This window comes from Orbicella faveolata, unplaced genomic scaffold (genome assembly GCF_042242905.1).
Source record: "Orbicella faveolata isolate gen_17 unplaced genomic scaffold, um_ofav_v1 contig_1, whole genome shotgun sequence".
Lineage (NCBI taxonomy): Eukaryota > Metazoa > Cnidaria > Anthozoa > Scleractinia > Merulinidae > Orbicella > Orbicella faveolata.
Window position 1 is genome coordinate 34,456,357 of NW_028301536.1, and position 17,140 is coordinate 34,473,496.

A 17,140-nucleotide genomic window follows, 5' to 3' on the forward strand; every position below is an offset into this window, starting at 1 on the left:
TGTCTTTTTATATAATAGTTAAGAATTCTATTTTATTTTGAACTAGTAGTTCTGGTATTGGATTGATATACCGGAAGATGTCATATCTCTTTTTCGTGGATATCTATGGGCGTCAGCACCATTTCAGTTTTCATGTTTTTCAGTTTTCAGTCAGCTTCTATTGCAAGTAAGTTTATGAGACTTTATATTCAGTTGGTCACGAGAATTAACCAAAGAAGCTAACTGGCCTCGAGTTTACGGTAAGTTTTCCAAACTACCTAGCTTTTTTCGTTCCGATACATGATCCACTAGTTCGCCAGCCAAGGTTTCAAAGTTGGCAGCCTTTTTTAAATCGAAGAGAATTATCAATGTTCATTTGTCATCCAGATGTAGAGAAAATGTTTTGTGAGGGTTACTTATCTTGTCTATGAATATCTGCCAAATTTTGACAATAACTAGGCTCAGTGCTCGACTAAATTAATCTTAATCTCGACATACCACTCCTTCCGTGAAATACTGGATTTTGTAAATTCAGAAGGAATCCACCAGAAGTTCGAATAAGAAGTCACTCGGGACACTTTGCACCAAGATTATTTATATCGTGTTGCAAACTTCTTTGCGAAAAGCGACTGTTTTAAATATCTTCTCAAAATAAATCATTTCTAACAACACCAAATGTCGAAAAAAAAATTGAAGTTTATGTGAAACACTTGAAAATACTGGTGAGATGAAGCTGATGATGAAATTGTACCTGTTTGCACAATTTCTCTAAACTTTGAAATTTAGTTTCTCGAGTTACCATGGGTAATTGCTTTTAGTGTCATTTCAGGCAACTATTTTTATCGTTATTTAGCTTTTAGAAAATTCAAAAAGGACAGTACTATACTCACAATTATTCTGGTACAAGGTTTTTCTCCACAAAAAACTGAAATTGCTTGATTTCTTATGGGGTTTCGCTTAATCTGTGTTAGCTTTTTCCCGCCTTCAATATCCACGAATTCATCATGTCATTCAGCATTAATGTTTGTTTCGAATTTGAAGGGGGACTGCGCTTTTGTGGTATATTCATTTCATTGACAAACAGTTGTATGTAGCTTTAAGAAATATAGCAAAGAAGGCACTCCGAAGGCCCTGTCAGAAGCTAGGCAGAATACTTTTGTATTATGGTTTTACTTTCAAAGCTATATATTCTATAAAAGAACTGATTTACACTAATGTAACTCTCACTTGATTGGGTGGCTTTGCTCTATTCGACGGTTATAAAAAAAAAATAGAGAATTTCGATTCAAGATTTTATCCCCATTTTGGTTTCAGATGATTGCAGACTCGCTTCGAAGGTTTGCCCAAGAGAATTTTAGCGACAAGTACTTACCAGTCCTCCACGGCGAAACAGAAAATGTCAAGCCTTTGGCACTGGTAGTCAAACAACGTCGGTCGATATGGAAGCGTCCTTTTGCAAAATTGGAAATGGTAATTCTTGCAGGACTTGAGAGATATTTAGAGAGCGGCGCGGAGGAAGCATTCCTTGAATCTGTTAAATCTAAAATCACAAAAGAAGAGTTCTTAAAGACACAAAAAGTTGGCATGGGCTCCAGGTATGTATTAAGCTTGTAATTTTGAAATTATAACCATCTTCTTGGGCAAATCTTGTGTAAGCCGTTAAACAAGATCCATATTACATTACTTATCCGAATCAAAGTTATACATCCCTTGGACTGGTTCTGAGCTTACGACACTACTATTTGAGCAATAAAAAATGTTTGTCTTTTATCTCAACGTCAGCGAGAAAAGCAAAGGAACATACATTACATAATTAGCCATTTAAACTGGAGTAAGCTCTAGCTATACTGGTGTAATATGCCATAGTTGAAAAAATAACTTTACAGAGAGACTGCACTCACTCAACGAGAGCGACTTTCAATCTGCGCTCAATATTTTAGAAATTTGCCGATTTCCATTGTGTCCTTCTCGTAGTATTTTTCTCCATACGTGCTGCATAATAATTTACGGGTAAAAATAACAAAATAACGGCCTTCAGTGCCAACTGCGTCGAGACATAATTTCCCTACTTTAACTGCTAAAAAAATGCTCCAAACACACCACAACTACATATTATGGATTGTGACTTCCAAATAGAGCTAACTGGAATGTAAAGATTGCATCCTGTAGCTGAGGAAGTAGAAGTGTTGTTTACAGAACTTCTCAAACTCATTAATAATTCATTGTGTTTAAACAAAGGAAATCAAGACCGTGATGGTGTCTGCATTTCAGATCTTAATTATCATAGATTTTTACGATTTTATTTGTCCGTTTTCTCCTTAGTTTTAGTTTCGATTGAGAACTCATCAAACACTCAAGAAAATGTTCGACTACATTCCAAACACCTTGCAAGTTCGTTAAAAACGCTTGCGCATCATATTTCCAGCCCTCTTCTCAGTGTTTGGAAATGCAGTCAAACACAGTCTTTCGTGTTTGATATATTACGTAATTTATCGACCAACGCCCAGTTCTTGTTTTTCTTAAACCCAGTTCTCATGAACTCCGGGTAGAGATAGGAGGACATGTGACCGAGGGAACGTTCAAATCAAGTGATGAGCAGGGAGTCCTGCAGCTTGGCAATTTAAGTCAGAACTACATTTCAGACCCAGATCTCCGCGCTGTACTGGCTAATGCTGACCTGGATGCCAACAAAATGAAGGATTTTGAAGATCAAGAGCTACTTCTTGCAACGTCTGTGATTTACAGCGACAAATTTGTACTCATAGGGAAAAGAATGCGTCAGGTATCAATTTTGTATAACATATATTGTGTGACGAAGTGTAATATTGTAGCCGACAGCAAATTTTGCTCCACTTTTTTCTAATATAAGATCTCATACCTTCTTTAAATTGTGTTTGCCTCTTCATTTTAGAATTTAGAATGTGATTTGCCAACTGAATCCGAGTTTTTGTCCAAATAATATCTTTGAATGCTCTTTGGCCGTATTTGCATCTTCCACGAAGCATTATCGCAACGCATTATCCGCAGTAGACTACACAGTGAACGGGGCCTTTATGGGGGATTGACTTTCTAACCCAACATCCACTTTTGCTTGGCGGTAGCCCTGCCATGACCGATATATTTCGATACCATATGGGCCCGCAAAAATGTGATCATCAATGTCACAAGCCCTTTTCACTTGCTTGCATTTTAGGTGGAGATGCCGCCGTTTGTCCAAATTCTTATGCCACATCTGAAAGCGCATTTCAAGGGGACGTACATTCCCCCAGAAGTGGCATCAAGGACTGTACGGGCGCCATTTCTCTTCAAGTGCTGCCGCGTTGGCTACAATAAAGAAGTCAATCGACTGGAAATCCGCAAAGGAGAGTACGTGGGTAAGACTGTTACAGCGGAGTTGGACCACGCAACCAAAATGCAAGATGCTGAGTATGGCGACTCACTGCCAGTAGAGATATATATGGATGAAGATGGTGATTTGTCAGGTCAGAGTAACAGATGTATAATTGCCATAGAAACGTGGATGTACAGCTCTTTCGTGTTTCTTTCTATTTAAAACGATATGAAATCAAGGATCATTTATAGAGTAATTTTCCTAAACCTCATGGTAAAGTTTTTGAGGATATGTTCGGACGTAGGCTAAGCCAGAGCGTCCTTGCTGCTGTGAGACAATCAGTTTGTTTTTTATCTAAGGGCTTGCTCTTTACATATAAAACGTGAACAAAACGCAGTCGGCTGAAACTCGTCACAACCAGGATTCATAACCTTCTTAGTGGCTTCTTACGTTGCTGAACTCGAACATGATACCACCAAAAACAACTAGATATAAGTTTGTATAACAATGTTGTTAGGTTGTAAGTCCCATTTCTTTGTTCTTTCTCTCGCGTTTCTTTGTCGAACTCGCTGCTAATGGGAAAAGAGCATGAAGGGTAATGAGATTCCATCCAAGTTAAGAAATTCCAGGATGGTCTAGAAATAGTCAATCCTGTAAAAAACAATTACCCACGTGGACAACCCGAGCGTCTTACCGGTATTTTCATCCTCCACAAAAACATTTACACATCGCAGTTGATATCATTTTTCGTGAAAGAAAATGTGCCATGAGTGAAAATAACTTGAGGCGGATTGCCGTGGGAATGGGGCCCATATGGGGGATTATCTTCCTCAATCTTCATCCTCTCCCAGATATGTCCAGTCCAGGACTGAACGCTGATGAGATTCAAATTCCTTATGATGGGTATCACAAAGTGTCCTCAATGATAAAAAGTCACCAAAACACACACAGTTTTGTCAAATATGAAGTAATATGAAAATGTCAAATAAACCTGCCAAATGCGATCGAGGTACTAATAAATCGTTTTCACATCATCACTTTCTAAGATCCAAAACTAAAGAGCCACCAAAGTTTTTATCCTCATCAGGCATAAGAGGCGGTATATTTATATCTGTTTACAATTAATTTTACAGCTCAATAACGTTCTTCGTTTGGAATCCAGAGCATTTTGAATTTCGGGTTTATGGAGGGTCGTGACACAAGGCTACGATCGAGTTCGTCGAAAAACATATACTTATCTTATGATTTTGAGCCTTTTTAGAAGTGCTTCTGGAAATGCTTGTTTGATCAGTACTGATAATCAGTCGCCTAGATAGCCAAAGTAAGTTCCAAATGTTTACACTATTTTCCGGCCGCCATATTGGTGTACCACGGAGGTACACCAACATGGCGTTTTCATACTGGGCTCTGTAAATATCTGCGAAACATTTCGACGAATATCTGAAGTTTGGGGAAACGCGCAGGCCTAAAACTTGGAGAAGTGACTCATTTACTTATCTTCTATAACATCATAATTTCATAGCTTTGTCCAATGGATGGTTTACGATTTATTTTTTATTGCGTCACAGTGAAAACGATCTATTAAACAATGCTTACGTTCAATCCTGGACATAAGTGTCCTCTCTTGCAAATGTTCAGTGCTTTTAATGAAGACATCTAGGCACTGTTAGTGGTCTAAGTGTTATTATCTTGTTAACTAGATTCTTTGACAGCCGAAGATATTGTTAAACTGGACATCATTAAGAAAGAGGTGCTGCTTGCGGAAAGGACTTTAGAACGACGTAAAGCGCGAGTGAACAAATATCTACAATGGGTAAGTGAAGTTGGAAGATCTTAAAAGATTGTGGAATGCTTGTTTTGTAATGCAAATTTTAAAATCATTCATCAAGCCACACATGTTTAAAATAAAGTCATCTCTTTCAACAGTTTGAACGGGTATTGACCACAGACCAAAAGGAGCTGTTTCTTGATGAGCTATTGACTGCAGAAGACTGCAAATTTCTAAAAAGCATCGCCCTTCCTTTCTCCAAGAATTCTCCCAAGCTTGATCTGTCATCTTTCACAAAGGAAGACATTCATGGATATGGAATTGTCTTTAAAGTGCTAAGTGGTATGAACTTGAACTCTATCTACCCTAGTCTGATCCACCCTATATGTTTCTTTTTAGGTTTGATGTCGCCATGAAACTCCAATAAACTAGTATTAATTTGACGCTTCCTCTGTTGAGTCAGTGGAGAGTTTCATTCATTGAATCCAGAGTGAAGATAAGTCCTTCCTTGCGCGCTCCAATGACACGGCGGTGAGGGGGGGGGGGGAGGGGGAGGGGGTGTTTAAAAGGGGAAGTTTTATGGGTCTTTAGTACTATTATTATTATTCGACCATCATGTGTATTGGTTCCCCCTGTCCCTCCCCTCCTCATTCGTGACTGCCTCATGACAAGTTACAGCTTCTCCACTACTGATCCTTTGTCTTCCCTTCCAGGGTTTTTAAGCCGGCACAGAATGGAAGGGTAGCTTGCTAAAGATCACTAGTGATGGCTTCAAAGCCAGATTTTGACTTGGCACTATTTAAAAGTCTTTTTTTGTGTGAATTTGTCCCAACAGAGTTACCAGATGAACAATGGAAGGAACTAGAGACGACTTTGGAGGAGTGAAAAACGCTGGTTACAGACATAGCCAATTCAAAATGTCACGTCATATTTGAAGGATAAAGTTATCTTAATTAATGTTCCTTCCTCCTTTACTTTTTGGTCGCTCAATGAAATATTTTAATTGTCGTCAAAGCTTTCATTACAGTATCAGGGCGGTAGGAATAATTTCACATGCGTCAATATATCAAGCAGCAATTAGTAATAGTAATTGGACCGAGTAGAGTACAATTCAGGGAGTAATTTTGGAATTACAAATATCTATTGACGAGCGAATCACGTGGGTATCCAATTACACGTATCCAATTACAAAAAGTTCAAATTGGATACCTGTAATTGGACACCCACATGATCGCGCGCCGATTACGTGACAAATAATCGCGATCGAGAATTTTGTTACAGATACGATTATAGCTCTTTAAAGTTTCCAAAAAAATGGTGTGAAGTAGTAAATGTGCATTAGCAGTTAAATAAAGTTATCATTTTACTTATTTATTTATTGTCATTGATTGTACTTTTTTAAAATAAGATCGCTGCCCCAATTGTATGTTTGAGACAAGAGAAATCTCGGTCGAATGATAAATAATATGAAAGTTATGATTAAAATGCGGGGCAAAAATGTTGAAGGCAAGAATGTTGAGGGTAAAGAAATGAAGAAATAAAATTCTTGCCAAGATCCTTTGGGGCTAAGCAGTTCTTCTCGAGAAATGTTTTTCCATAGAAAAATTTGAATTTTAAACCGATAGTGCAAAACAGCTCAGTGACATTTTGAATACCTCGATTATCGTGTCGCAACATTTCCCTGACTCGGATCGACGCATACTCTCACCCAGTAATGGTGCGAAAAAATTCTCTTTTTTAGAACAATTAAGATCGTCCAACTTCATCGCATGACTTCTCAGCAAAATAGAAAATCCTGTGTAGTTGTCTATCTGGAGGCGTGGTGGCGTCCTGGTTAGTTCGCTCGTCTCCGATTACAGCGGTCCCAGTTCGAGCCCTGGGGATATTGTATTGTTTTCTCGGGCAAGACACTTGACTCTCACAGTGCCTCTCTCCACCCAGGTGTATAAATTGGTAACGGCGAACTTAATGCTGGGGTTAACCCTGCGATGCACTAGCATCCCGTATAAGGCGGAGTAGCAATACTCCTAGTCACTTCATGCTACAGAAACCGGAGATAAGCGCCGGCCTGGTGCGCCACTTGACTCGTATGCAGACTTAACCTTTCCTTTTACCTTGTAGTTGGCGATCGAAAGCGCGGCAATTGAGCGAGAAGGTCTTACCTTTTTTTTTTTTTTTTTTTTTTTTTATTATTATTATTATTATTATTATTAATTATCTATTTTTTACAGCACGCATACTTACATTATTAATTACAAAAAACTACGTATAAAACTACAACAATACAGCTACTTACGCTAATTACAACTTGCTCTAATTACAATGCTTGACGAAAACAACAGTATTATTTAAACCGCTTACGTTACACTACTTTTTAATCGCGAACAATTACTACAAACTTTTACTACGGTTACTAGAACTAGTGAAAACTGAAAAAAAAAAAAAAAAATGACAAGAAAGCGACAATTTACAGTATATTTAGCTATATTTACAGTTTAACTTGCACCTTTGCTCTGCTAGTTTCTATTTCTATTTTGTTTTTAAGGATAGCCAAGAAAGCGTCTAAGAAATAATCTTCCTCATTTTTTGAAGCGGTGTAAATATAATGTTTTGCAATTATTGTACAGAGGTTTAAACCGAGACACAGAGGCACGGTGTCTGTGATGCCGTAAAGTATTTGTGCTTCAGAGAGCGTGATTACAGTATTGTTTTTTCTGTACCACCAATCAGTAAACTCTGTCCAAAACAGCTGGACGTTGGGGCAAGTTACGAAGAGATGTGTAATTGTTTGCTTTTCAGCACATAAATGACAGCGGTCGTGCTCTTTAATACCGAATTTATGTAATGCAGCATTGGTGGGTAAAATATGGTGTACAATCTTGAACTGAAACATCGAGAGTTGAATATCTTTAGTGGCCTTGAAAGGCATCATGTACGTTTGATGAATTTGCTGGTCGTTCAAATTAGCTCTTTTCAGTCTTTTTTCGGCGGTGGCAGAAACGAACTTCTTTTCAACGAGGTAGTTAGTAGCAAGTTTGCAAGAGAGCTTCTCAAGGGGAATTCTATCCATGTTTGTAGGTTCCTTCGAAAGCGGCTGTAATTTGCCTTTCAAAGTTTTAATCCAGTTAGATGGAATTGCTTGGCATAAACCGTAATAGGTTAGAAAGTTAGTTTTAAGGGCAAAGTGAGAGCAGAAATCTCGGTAAGATGTAAATGTGTCACCATTGAAGATATCTCTAATTTTTTCTACACCCGCTTCATGCCATTCTTTGTAGTACACTGAGTAGTTACCAATCCTGATGAATCTATTGTTCCAAAGAATTTCATCAAGTATGCGCGAAAGCGCGGCAATTGAGCGAGAAGGTCTTACCGCGGTCAAAATCCCATGCACTGAGATGTTTTTATTTGAGGGAACTGCTGATTTCATTCATGATGATAGTGAACGAGGATTTACATAAGCATGTGGTTGCTGAGTGTCAGAAGTGTAAATAGATCTTCATTTCTATCAAGAATAAACGAGTTTATTTTGCTTTAAAAATTTTCCGCAAGAACACACCCAAACATTGACAAGTTCTCAAAAACATTTTGGAGACTCTTTTCGGTAGCGTTATCTTTAACTGAAGATAGCCTTACCTTTGAGTTCGATCATCGCGAGACTTGATTTAAAGGTGGCGGGAGGCGCGCAGATATATAGAACACGGAACGTCGCAAATCGTGATCTAAGATAGGCTTAAAGATGGGCTGCTACGCACAATATCCCTTTCCTACCCTTCCCCCAAGAATAGTACTTTACGTTATGTCGATGTTAAAATTCTGATGTTTTCTGGCACGTTATTCTTTTTTTAAACTTCTTTAAACAATATCATGTAATTTATTAAGATTTGCATGTCTTTGACGTGTGACGTTCTTGTATTTTGCTGCAAATCCAAGAATGACAATTGTACATATTCTATTTTTTATTTCAGGAGCAGATGGTCACATAGTAAAATAACTTTTTGATCCGCGATCGTAACATTACTAAAATTGCAATCATAGTCTCAAAAAATAGATAATGGCTGCGCAAGTTAAAGTTTGCAAGTTAAGCTTTAACTCCGATTGTTTTAATTTACTCACAGTCCAAGAATGTGTATTTTTGGTTTCGTAAAGGGCACTATCATTGATGTCATGGAGCGAAAAACAAAACTCCCTTTTCTCTTGAATGCTGACAAAAGCGGATTTCTAAGGCTTTGTATTTAAACGTCATGGTCGAAGTCTATTTCAGTCTCGTCCAAGCGAGCTGGTTTTTCTTTTCTTTCCTTCAACTAGCATGCGTCATTTCAAAAATGAAAGATCTCGTATACCGGATGTGGGAACAGGAATATATTTCTAGAGCTAGGAAACGGTTCGCTTCATTACGTTGGTAAGCAAGGAGTGAATTAGTTGTCTAACCTTATCTTGAGTAAACCTGTCAAAGGAAGTTCAACTCAAGCAGTTCTTTGCCCCAATTTCACGGTATGATTTCTTACACAATCTCTTGGTGTTCTTAACCATCCTACTGCATCAGACATGTAGATAATGTTACGAAAGCGGGTTTTTTTTGACAATACACCTAGAGTTACCATCGAGGGGCGATCTCGACTTGATAACCAAGAAAGCCCCGAAAGATGTTTTTTTATTTCAATTTCCAGTGCAATATAGGGCTAAATATTTCATTACATTTCATTAAATTCTGAAAACCAAACATGCGCCGGAACTTTGGAATTCGCTTGTAGGCTTTTTGCCACCATTGAAACGTTATATGTTTTCATTTTGGATGGACAAAGGAATTTTAAGGCTTCCGTCATAAAATACCAAATGTAGTTTGTTGTTCTTGCGTGATGTGACTTATTTTAGAAGTATTTTAGAAGTATTTTAGCAATTAGCTCAACTATAGCGATACGAATGTACAAGGCCTCATATACTGCAACTAGTTTCAGCACGCATGCTGCGTGGTTGGTCGGGAAAAGAGCATAAATTTTCAAAATTATCTCTGTCCTCCACTGTACCTTGTACCCTGTACTGCTGGGGTATAACATTACATCTTTTTTAAATAAATGAACAAGTTGTGTATGAGATCTACAAACATCGGGAAACATTTACAAAACAGAAAAGACTTCCTTGGTTTTATCAAAACACGAGCAAAGGTTTACGTTTGGGAGAACGAGAATCGCTGTGGGAACACAGGCGAGCGTTTTTACAGCATTACCCATTTAATTACCATTGGCGCCGTTTCTATGGGCGGGACGTGGAGGCACTCATTAAATTCTAGGGTCTCAGTACAACAAAATAATCACGACAACTTTGTTACGAATTGAAATAAATATTAATGACTTTAATATAACCAACTTTGCAAGCAATAAATTAAATAGCACAGTCTTTTTAAGTTAAAATGGTCTGTGTTGAATGTTAGATTCAAGATTATTTAGCGATTTGCATTTCGTTTCAGATGATTGAAGAGGCGATTAGAAAGTTTGCCCAGGAGAATTTCAGTCATAAATACTTTCCAGTCCTCCTAGGCGAGAGTGATAAAATACAACCCTTGGCATTGGTGGTCAAGAAACACCGTTCAATATTCAAAAAACCCTTTGCAAAATCAGAAATTGTAATCCTTGCCGGATTCGACAAATATGTCGAGAACGGTGCACAGAAGGCAGTTTGTGAATCCATATCATCGAAGACACAAGATGAAACGCTGTCAACGAAACAGAAGATTGACATGGGTTCCAGGTATCCATTAGGAACTCTTTATTAAAATAGGCTATGACAATATATAGGCAGGTAGGTAGGTAGGTAGGTAGGTAGGTAGGTAGGTAGGTAGGTAAAGTCTGCATACGAGCCAAGTGGCCCACCAGGCAGGAGCTCATCCCGGTTTTTGTAACACGAAACGACTAGGAGTAATTTCTACTCCCCCCTGGATGGGATGCTAGTCCATCGCAGGGTTACCCCCAGCATTAAGTTCGGCGGTGGTACGCATATATACACCTGGGTGGAGAGAGGCACTGTGAGTAAAGCGTCTTGCCCAAGAACACAACACAATGTCCCCGACAAGGACCACTCGATCTGAAGTCGAGCGCACTAACCATGAGGTCACTACGCCTCCCACAATATATAGGGGAGTATTAACAATTTACATAGATGATATTGCATGCCCGCGCGTGGATACGAATTTTATCTTCGAGTGTTCAACTCGATATCTCACGAGTGAGCGCAGCGAACTAGAGAGATATTGAGTTGAACACGAGAAGATAAAAATTCGTATCCACAAGCGGGCATGTAATATTCTGTTTATTATATAAATATACTAATGACGACTTTTTTGACGATTTTCCGAAGATTTCTGACCACTTTTCACGTAGGGGCCATACCACCCCCGTAGTGTTTCATGAAGGTTATATCTGCTTGGTTAATATATTTCTGAACCAAGTTTGGCAGATGAGCTTTCTTTGTTCTCCAGTTTATTTTAATTTGGAAGTTGTGACAAACTGTCAGATTATGATGTCACCAAAACGTCCTATAATTTTTTGTAAAATCTGATGAAAAGATTATGTCATTGGAAAGGCCTTGACTTGAGGAGTAAAATGCCGGAAACCGTTTTTTGCTATGATGATTATTTTTCGAGATATGGTAAGTTAAATATTTTTTTGTTGTCCCCCCCCCCCCGGAATTTGCTTAACCATACTGTCCTTCTTAAGTCAGTCTCTCTGGTTTATTTTTTTCAGTTTTATTCTATGAAGGCTAATAATCTAGAAAAATAGAAAGCTTGATGTTGTCAAAAATCATATGGTTTTAGAAGTTTGATTTTCGGCTTTGTTAGGATGGTATTAACAGTTAAAAAACGGGTGACGTCACAGGTTATGACGTAACAAAACTAATTTTAACGCAATAACACTAGAGGGATAATTTTTTAGTCATCTGGCACCTCACATGTGCAACATAGCTGCATTTGCTGGAACAAAATTACGGCTCCAATTTGGGGATTTTTCTCAAGGGGGGGACCCCATATTTTGCAGAGTTATTTTTCATATTTAAAAATGCCATATTTCATTTAACTTTTGTGATATGGACAAAATTTTTTCAGGTTTCAACTCCCCTTGATGTGCTCTTTCGAACACATTGTAAAGAATATGCATATTAAAAACTTCAAAAGTGGCAAAAAACATGACGTCATCACTGTGACGTCACAACTTTAACATTTACTGACATTTTTCACGTAAATATAATTGGCGATAGGTCTCCTGCTCATCTGCCAAGTTTGGTGCAGAAAGAGTCAATACTTTTCAAGTAATGCGAAATAATTTGAAATACCCAAGAACTGATGAAACATTTGGGGGGTGGTTTGGCCCCTACGTGTTTCGAAGCTTTCCGGAGATTTTCCAAAATTATTCCGAAGGCCAGACGTACGCTTGCGAACATGTTCCGAACATTTGCGAACATTTCCCGAAGACTGTCGAAGACGACCGAAGAATATCCGAAGATGTTTCGATCAATACATCAACAAATTTAAGTGTAGTTAAAGGGACAAAAGAAAAATGTTATCAAAAAGGAATGGTATCTTCACAGTGTGGAGGATAAAAATAGTATCTTCACTGCGCGCGATGAAGATATGATTTTTTAGTAAAAGGAAAAATCCTGGTATTTCACTGGTGTTTATATAATAAAAAATGGTAATTTCTGTCCTCACTGGACATTAGTGATATCGTCAATCCTGAACGGGATTCGAACCCATGACCTCTGCGATACCGGTGCAGCGCACCGGGCGAATCGTAGAGCTGAGGAGAACTGGACTGGTACATTTTAACCCCCCTTCTCCTTCCTCTCGGAAAAAGAAAGGAATGCGAGATTCGAATCGTATCATTAAAGTTCAAGTGCACATTCTTGTTTTTTCGAGCCCAGGAGCGACGAGTTTGACATTGCACTGGCCGGATATGCAGGAGGAAATATCAAGTTGGATGATGAGAAGGGAGTCCTGGCACTCGGAAACTTGAGCCAAAAATACATCGACGATCCGGATCTTCGTGGGATACTTGCAAATGCAGAGCTGGATGCCAGCAAAATGAAGTCTTTTGCAGAAAGTGATAAATTGCTTCTCATTACTGCTGTTATTTACAGCGAAAAGTTTGAACTGAAAGGGGAAAGAATGCATCAGGTAAACATCCAATTTTATCTCCGTTTATAGGGTACTATCTTGAATGGGAAAAGGATGGAATTATTTTCTCTTGAGAAATTTCAATCCGATCATCTGAAGTTGATGCCGTTAAACAATGTCGTCCCATCAAAGCCAACTTTATTTCCAAATTCCAAGGAAAAAAGACTTCCGTCCATCCAAAAGCGGTAGAGATTTTAAAAGAAAAGGTGTTTTCATTTATTTGATCTACAGACTGAAGAAGCCATGGAAGTGGGAAATCTTCCACAGTATTTGCAGTTTCTCAACCTAAACAAGACCGCAGCTATGAGGATTCATGCTAAGCACACGTACATTCCTCCAGATGCAGCGGCAAGGAACACAGAAGCACCCTTTCTCTTCAAGTGCTGCCGTGTGGATTACAATAAAGAAACTAATCGACTGGAAATCTGCAAAGGAGAGTATGTCGGGAAAGTTGTAACTCATTACAGAGCAGTGGATGCCCCATTCAGTGAGGAGGACGCCGAGTATGACGACACTCTGGTAGAAACTACAGATCAGACAGATTTACCAGGTAAATGTAACAGATACGTACGTAGAAACATGAAATAGTGATATTTACTGAAACGTCCTCCTCCAATCGATATATGTTTGTAGAAAGGTTGGCTCTATCGTTAATGTCGCGTAACACACACAAAAAGAAATTCTTTAAGCCATAATCTCTAATTATCAGAGTCGTTTCCATGAAAAGAAAAACCACCACTAGTTCTTTTATCCATCTGGATGGCTGTGACGGATCAGTCGCAGTTATTACTTATAAGTTTTCGGCAATATCTCGGGTACCAGTTCAAATCTCAGCAAATTTTTCAGCTATCAGTTAATTTTATAGATCTTATATCTCGTCCATCAGCTCGAAAACGAGCCTTTTTGCAGCAAATGGTTTTCCTATTGAATCGTGGACAAATGAATAACGTGATAAAAGAAATGGTCTTCCAAACTTCGTTTTGCATTTTTCTTTGTGGATGCTTTCGCTGATGCTTGATAAGGATATTAATGATACTTTCCTTGCCCTTTGCATTTGGCCTCAAAGGTCAATATGGTTACTGAAGCATGCGTAAACTCACAGCCCCGCAGTGGTACAAGGGAAGGCTGTCGATAGAACCCCTCCCCTAATTTTCGTTGAAACAAGACATATCTAAATTGTTTTGCATTTACGTGAGTATAACATATTTTTGTTGGTATACACATGACGTCATTAAGCTATCTTGAATCCTCATTATTGTATTTCACTGTGTTCTCAGAACGTCAGAAAATTTAATGAAGAATTTATATTAAGCAATGTATTTCATTTTTATGGCAACGCAACTTAAGCAAGCGAAATAAACAAGTAAACAAAGAAACAAAAAAGAACAACTGAAAAACGAAGACTTCTGTCAAAAATGACGAGATTTGACTTGATGTGCGTGTCAAAACTCGGTTGCTATGGCAATGCCAATTAACCCAGAACAATAGTTGACATGCCTAAAACTTGTCAGACAATGAATGAACAGCTACTGAAAGTCTCAGCATGACAGGGTAAATCTTCTTTTCAGGGTTCAGAAAAAAACCCTCTAGGAGGGAGGGGGCTGTCCAACTACCCATCGCCCGTACGAGGGTCAAGATACTGTAAGTTTTCTATTCTTTAAACAACCAGACTGTCTCACAGCCAAAGATATAGAGAAACTGGACAATATAACTAAAGTAGTGCTGTTAACAGAGAAGACCACAGCACAGCGTAAAGCTCGCGTGAGCAAGTATCTACAATGGGTAAGTTTCATGCAACTAATCAGCGCCTTCTCCTGTTAGTGGCCCAAACAGCAGTCAGTTTGGGTTTTCTAGAATAGTTCGTTCTGTCTTTTGGTTGGTGTGTCTTTATTTTTCTGACTGCATGTTTGTTTGTGTGTCTGGTTGTCAGTCGCTGCGTGGACGAGTAGTTAGTCTAGTTAGGGTGTTGTCCCTGAAATGCGGAGATTGCGTTAGACTCCAGTTCGGTCCTTTAGTGGGTCGATCGGTCTGTTTATCAATCAGTATTTTGATCTGTCTGTCTAACTGTCGATCCGCCATTTGTTTGTTTGTCTGTCTTTCGTCTATCTTCTGATCTGTGCTCGACACAGTGCAATCACAATTACCCGTTATTTTCATGCATGTCCGTAACGTAATGATTCTCCCTTGGCTATCTCTAATGTGCTAATCGATCTGGCTTTCATATGAATTGTTTCTCAGTAATCATTAGTTATACTGGCATTCAATTTCTTTCCATAAAGATTTATAGACGAGTAATTTTTTTTCCACAGTTTGAAGAAGCACTGATGACTAACAATAAATTCTGGGACCTTGACGAGCCAATGACATTGAAAGATTGTGCTTTCCTGGGAAGTGTCTACCTTCCTTGCGAAGAGGGTTCAACTGAGGTGGATCTGACATCTCTCTCAATAGCAGAAATTCAAGATTTTGCAATTGTCTTTAAAGTGCTTGATGGTAAGAACATATATAATATCTCTTCCGCTGTTACGCAATCCCTTACATTCTATGCCTCCCTTGTGATCATGCGCGCATCCACTATATTCACTATATTGGGTATATGCTCGTCATAACATTAACAAACTATCTCGACTCGCGACGACAACGGAAAATTCACTAATTATCTATACAAAGGGTTTACTGAGCAGTAGACTGGCTGTGTGAGCCTGGAAACTTGAGTCAAGACTGCTAACTTTTCAAACAGTTTATTTTTTCAGTGTCACGCTGTCTAGTACATGCATGCAGTTTTAAGATCCGATAGTAACAGACGAATTGGATGACTCTAAGTTATCACGAGATTCGTAGTTTAAATATAAATTCATTTTCCAATAGGCTTGATTATCAGCGTCGTCCTCACGGTTGCTTAATTGAACTCCCTGTTTCTACTTCTTCATCGTCTGACTAGCTTGTGATATTTTAGGAAAAAATTAGCTCCTGTCCCGGTTCCAGGGAACTCTAAAGAGTTACTCATGTTTTTCAACTGTATCCAACAGAGTTACCTGATGAACAGTGGAGCGAAATGGAGACTTTGGCAGCCTGCCCCGATTAAAGGAAATGTGGCCTAACTCATAGAACTAATTCAGTTTTTTTTTTTTTATTCTTTGTCAATGAACGACGTACAATTGTATTATCCTTGTCGATACTCTTAAAGTAACAAGGAGGAAGACTAAACTGATTTTCAATATAAGCATGCATATCTGAACTTGAATTTCCGAAATGTAATGATATTTCAAAAGTACAGTGTAAAGACAAAATTGCTGGTTGTTAAAAGAATCCTGAAAGTGCCGATCAAAATAAAGATGGTTTCACTTTAATTAAAAGATCCCGGCAAGTTTCTCGAGAGGTAAAGGGGATATGCACTTTATGGGCACGGGTCGTCTCTAGTTGAGCTGTCCTCTGTGATCTTTAGCAAATTAACACGCTGGGCACCGGCGGGTCAAATGACTGTGGAGGATCAAACATCTTTGTAGAACGCCGTCCCAAACACTTTTACGCCACTTCTATAACTGATTAGCAAAGCATTTGATATTACTATTAAGATATTCAACCTTGGAGAATCAACGCCTGAACAGGAGCTTCATTGGTGGGCCTAGGCAAGGCCAGTCGACAAACCCAAACCAGCGACCAGCGATGACCAGCGATGAAAGCTCTCGTTCCACGGAAAAAGACAAACAATTAGACTTGAGAGAAATGTTCGTAATTATACTTTTGAACTTGCTTAATTGATATCCACTTGAATTTACGCCCAACACTGTTTACATTAGCCATATTGGTGAGGGATTTTTGGTTTGGGGCGAGTGGTGCACTGCAGCTGGTTGATCGTCCCCACGTTCGATCGACATAGTCGCGTGACCCGTGTAAA

The 17,140-nt window shown here is 38.7% G+C and overlaps 2 protein-coding genes across 2 annotated transcripts; both read left to right on the forward strand.

Annotated features, from left to right (window-relative positions):
• The first annotated feature begins 127 nt into the window (after nt 1–127).
• Nucleotides 128–6,452, forward strand: LOC149118859 (uncharacterized). Its single transcript, XM_089273760.1, has 7 exons — nt 128–239; nt 1,294–1,574; nt 2,509–2,761; nt 3,173–3,461; nt 5,011–5,123; nt 5,237–5,420; nt 5,914–6,452. The coding sequence occupies exons 2-7, from the start codon at nt 1,294–1,296 to the stop codon at nt 5,961–5,963; spliced, it is 1,170 nt and encodes a 389-aa protein (XP_089129886.1). The 5' UTR covers nt 128–239; the 3' UTR covers nt 5,964–6,452.
• Nucleotides 6,453–9,359: 2,907 nt separating this feature from the next.
• On the forward strand, nt 9,360–16,598 carry LOC110047005 (uncharacterized). The gene is made up of 7 exons (XM_089273732.1): nt 9,360–9,569; nt 10,543–10,823; nt 12,990–13,242; nt 13,474–13,792; nt 14,912–15,024; nt 15,552–15,735; nt 16,272–16,598. The coding sequence occupies exons 2-7, from the start codon at nt 10,543–10,545 to the stop codon at nt 16,325–16,327; spliced, it is 1,206 nt and encodes a 401-aa protein (XP_089129858.1). The 5' UTR covers nt 9,360–9,569; the 3' UTR covers nt 16,328–16,598.
• Nucleotides 16,599–17,140: the final 542 nt, after the last annotated feature.